At 54.9% G+C, this 3,532-nt stretch overlaps 1 protein-coding gene across 1 annotated transcript; it reads left to right on the plus strand.

Annotated features, from left to right (window-relative positions):
* The first annotated feature begins 897 nt into the window (after nucleotides 1-897).
* Nucleotides 898-2,974, plus strand: CLDN23 (claudin 23). Its single transcript, XM_043454106.1, has one exon. It carries the CDS (start codon nucleotides 1,288-1,290, stop codon nucleotides 2,167-2,169), a length of 882 nt encoding a protein of 293 aa, XP_043310041.1. The 5' UTR covers nucleotides 898-1,287; the 3' UTR covers nucleotides 2,170-2,974.
* The last annotated feature ends 558 nt before the right edge of the window (nucleotides 2,975-3,532 follow it).

A 3,532-nucleotide genomic window follows, 5' to 3' on the forward strand; every position in this document is an offset into this window, starting at 1 on the left:
TAATCATTAACATTCTACTGACAAATTAATTTGCACTACTACAGACAAAAATCACCTGTGACACTACACTACAGGTTTTCTGCAAATTACAGAGTTGTAAACAGCTCAAACTCTCAGGACCCTATAGACTTAAGTGAAAGTGAAGTCAGTCAGTCGTGTCTGACTCTTTGCAACCCCATGGACTGTAGCCTACCAGGCTTCTCTATCCACGGGATTTTCCAGGCAAGAATACTGGAGTGGTTTGCCATTTCCTTCTCCAGGGGATCTTTCTGACCCAGGGATCGAAGCCGGGTCTCCCACATTGCAGGCAGACGCTTTACCCTCTGAGCCACCAGGGAAGCCTCTTTGTCTATAGAATTAGACAAACCAAAAAACTGTGCGCTAGGCAGGACACACACACCCCTCTCTTTTTTTGGTCAGTTTCAAAATCTTTCAAGAGACTAAAAAAAGAAAGTAAAATCCTCAGGAACTCTTCATCCCAGAAACACTCGCTTTGATTCTTTTGCATCAAGGTTAATTCGGAGTATGACATGTTTTTTAAGCAAATGAAACAAAATACACAAGTGCAACCCTCTGGGACACACTGCTCGACCGAGTGGACCCTCGGTGCACACCTGCCCAGCGCACCCTGGGAGGTTCCATCCATTTGGCCACGAGTGGCTGCAAGCTAACAGCGCAAAACTTCGGGGGAACTCTCTTGGAGGGAGTGGAGGGAAGACAGGCTACAGGTGAACGGTCGACCGTCAGGGACCGGAGAAAAGCTTTAGCCGCTGAGAAGCAGGAGCCTGCTCAGCGCCGGGCCAGGTGCGCCGGGCCGTCGGGGTGGCACCGCCCCTTTGCTTCCCCGCCCACGGCCGGCGGGCCCAGCGGAGGGACGGGGCGGGGCGACCTTTGCTCGGTTAGGCCGGAGGGGCCCTAGCAATTTCCTGCTCGCCACTCCCGGCCCTCCCGCCCCTCCCACCCGGACGGGCTGGGCCGGCGGCTGCTGCTGCTTCCACACCTCCGGCTGCGGTTTCGATCAGACTCGCCCGCGAACTGGTTTCGATCAGCCGGCCGGGCGGGAGGCAGGGCGGAGCGGCTGGGACGCTCGGAGCAAACTAAGGACGCGCGGCCGAGAGCGGACAGTCCTGCGCTGGAGACAAAGAGCGGCCGGAGGAGAACCGAGTGCGGGAGCGCGGGCGTGGCGGCGGTGGCGAGCGTGCGGACCTCAGGGAGCCGGAGCCCGGAGCGCTCTCTGGGGGCGCGAGGGCCAGAGATCACCAGCCTGCGGCAGGTGCGCCACCCAAGATGCGGACGCCGGTGGTGATGACGCTGGGCATGGTGCTCGCGCCCTGTGGGCTGTTACTCACCCTGACCAGCACGCTGACGCCCGGCTGGAGGCTGGTGAAGGGCTTCCTCGACCAGCCGCTGGACCTGGTGCTGTACCAGGGCCTGTGGGACATGTGCCGCGAGCAGAGCAGTCGCGAGCGCCAGTGCGGCCAGCGGGACGACCTGGGCTACTTCGCCGCCGAGCCGGTGCGCGTGGCGCGGGGACTGACGGTCACGTCGCTGGCCGTCACGGGCCTGGGGCTGCTGCTGGCGACGCTCGGCGTGCGCTGCTGGAGGGACGAGCCCCACTTCGCGCTGGCCGGCCTCTCGGGCGTCGTGCTCTTCGCCGCGGGCCTCTTGAGCCTCATCCCAGTCTCCTGGTACAACCACTTCTTGGCGGATCGCACCGTCCTGCCGGCCCAGGCCAGCCCGGTCACGGTGCACGTCGGCTACAGCCTGGTGCTGGGCTACCTGGGCAGCTGCCTGCTGCTGCTGGGCGGCTTCTCGCTGGCGCTCAGCTTCGCGCCCTGGTGCGCCGAGCGCTGTGACAGCTGCCGCAAGGCGCCCCCCAGCAGCGCGCGCCGCAGCAGCATCAGCACCGTGTACATCGACGGGCCGGAGCCGGCTCTCACGCCGGCCATCAAGTACTACAGTGAGGGCCAGCACCGGCCGCGGCCTGATCAGCTGGGCGCCGCCAGCCAGCGCAAGGCCGGCTTCCCGATGCCCCGGCCCCCACCCAGAGCCTACAGCAACCCGGTGGACGTGCTCGACGGGGAGAAGGCTCCAAACTCCGAACCCGGCGGGTCTTCCCGCAGCACTCGGCCCTGCGGCAGCGCGCTGCCCTGCGACTCGGATGTGTAGGTGGCAGCCCCAGCCTGCTCTGACCCAGCTCTGTCTCACCAGGATCCGACCTTCCCTTTCCGCTGAAAACCCCTGACTCGGAGTCGGACCCTGGGACACATTCCTGTAACTGGTTTGGAGGGCGATCTTCCTTTCCTGTGGCCAAACTAGATTCCTTGAACTCTTGGTTCAGGTTGGGTTTGATTTTCTTTAAAGAGTTTAGTGTTCCTCCCCAGAGGAATCAAGGCCCTCTTTTGGAGCGACAGGCATTTCATACTTTTAGCTGGAGACGTAGATAGAGTGACTTTGCATCCTGTTAATAATAATGTCAAAATAAGCAAATGGAGGCTCAGAACCGGTTTAACACCTTGAAACAACAATATTCTGAAATGCCTGTGGACCCTGGATCAGTATAATTATTAATTTTTCCCCACTGTATAATTCATTTTCATGCAAACTCTCAAGAGACTAGTATGTTTCTGGTTATATTTGAAGGAGGCTCTTAAACATAGAGCCATGCAAACCAACAGCTTTAGTGACTCTTATGGAACGAGGTAACCCGATTAACTCATATTTACATTTCTTCAGGTATAAAGAGGATTTATCCTTTTATCAGTCACTCCAGAGTTTCTCTTCTAGACGCCAGAAGGAGAATGAAGGGACTAATGCTGTATTGTTCTATTCCTTGGCTACCTCATACTGGCCATAAAGAGCTATATATTAAATATTTGGAACAAAATGGAACCTGTTAATCACATTAGGCTATTGTACATGTGTATATATCTCTTATTTATAAATAAAATTTGAGAGCAAGAGTTTCACTATACTCACAGAAGCATTTCTGTCTCCAGCACAACCTTTGGAAGTTTAAGCATTCATTACTAACAATTTCCTGGCTGCCTACACAGTTTCTGAAATCTAGCACTCAGATCTTTGCACCTCTTAGCGTAAGATTACTAAAAGTAGCCAATGGGCCCCTTCAGTCTTTGATTGCTTTATTTTCAGGCTCATGCTGTTTTCTGTGCAAAGCCAGGTCTATTGTTGAAAAAACTAGAAGCACCAGTTTCCACATGAGGTGAGACTAGAAATCTTTTCCTCTTGTAACAGTGCTGCCTAAAATCACAGGTAGACAGCTATGTGTACAATGAGCTGGACTAAATCTCCAGCAGGGCTGGCTCCAATTCCAAGTGGTTGATTGAAGGGCTGCCTTGAACTGAACTGAATGGTAGCCAATTCAGAGGTAGGAGCTCAGCAAACACTGACAACACAGCTATAATAGAACTAACTCAGCAGCACATGCAGAGTGTTAGCAGTGGAAGGGATAATACAGATTCATTTTCTTTGCCATTTTGTACTGGAGTCACCGGTTTCTTTTTGCAACCAA

Source organism: Cervus canadensis, chromosome 31 (assembly GCF_019320065.1).
Source record: "Cervus canadensis isolate Bull #8, Minnesota chromosome 31, ASM1932006v1, whole genome shotgun sequence".
NCBI lineage: Eukaryota > Metazoa > Chordata > Mammalia > Artiodactyla > Cervidae > Cervus > Cervus canadensis.

What these genes read in the sequence shown, in the direction of transcription:
- CLDN23 (XM_043454106.1), top strand. Translation starts at nt 1,288, where the DNA reads ATGCGGACGCCGGTGGTGATGACGCTGGGCATGGTGCTCGCGCCCTGT.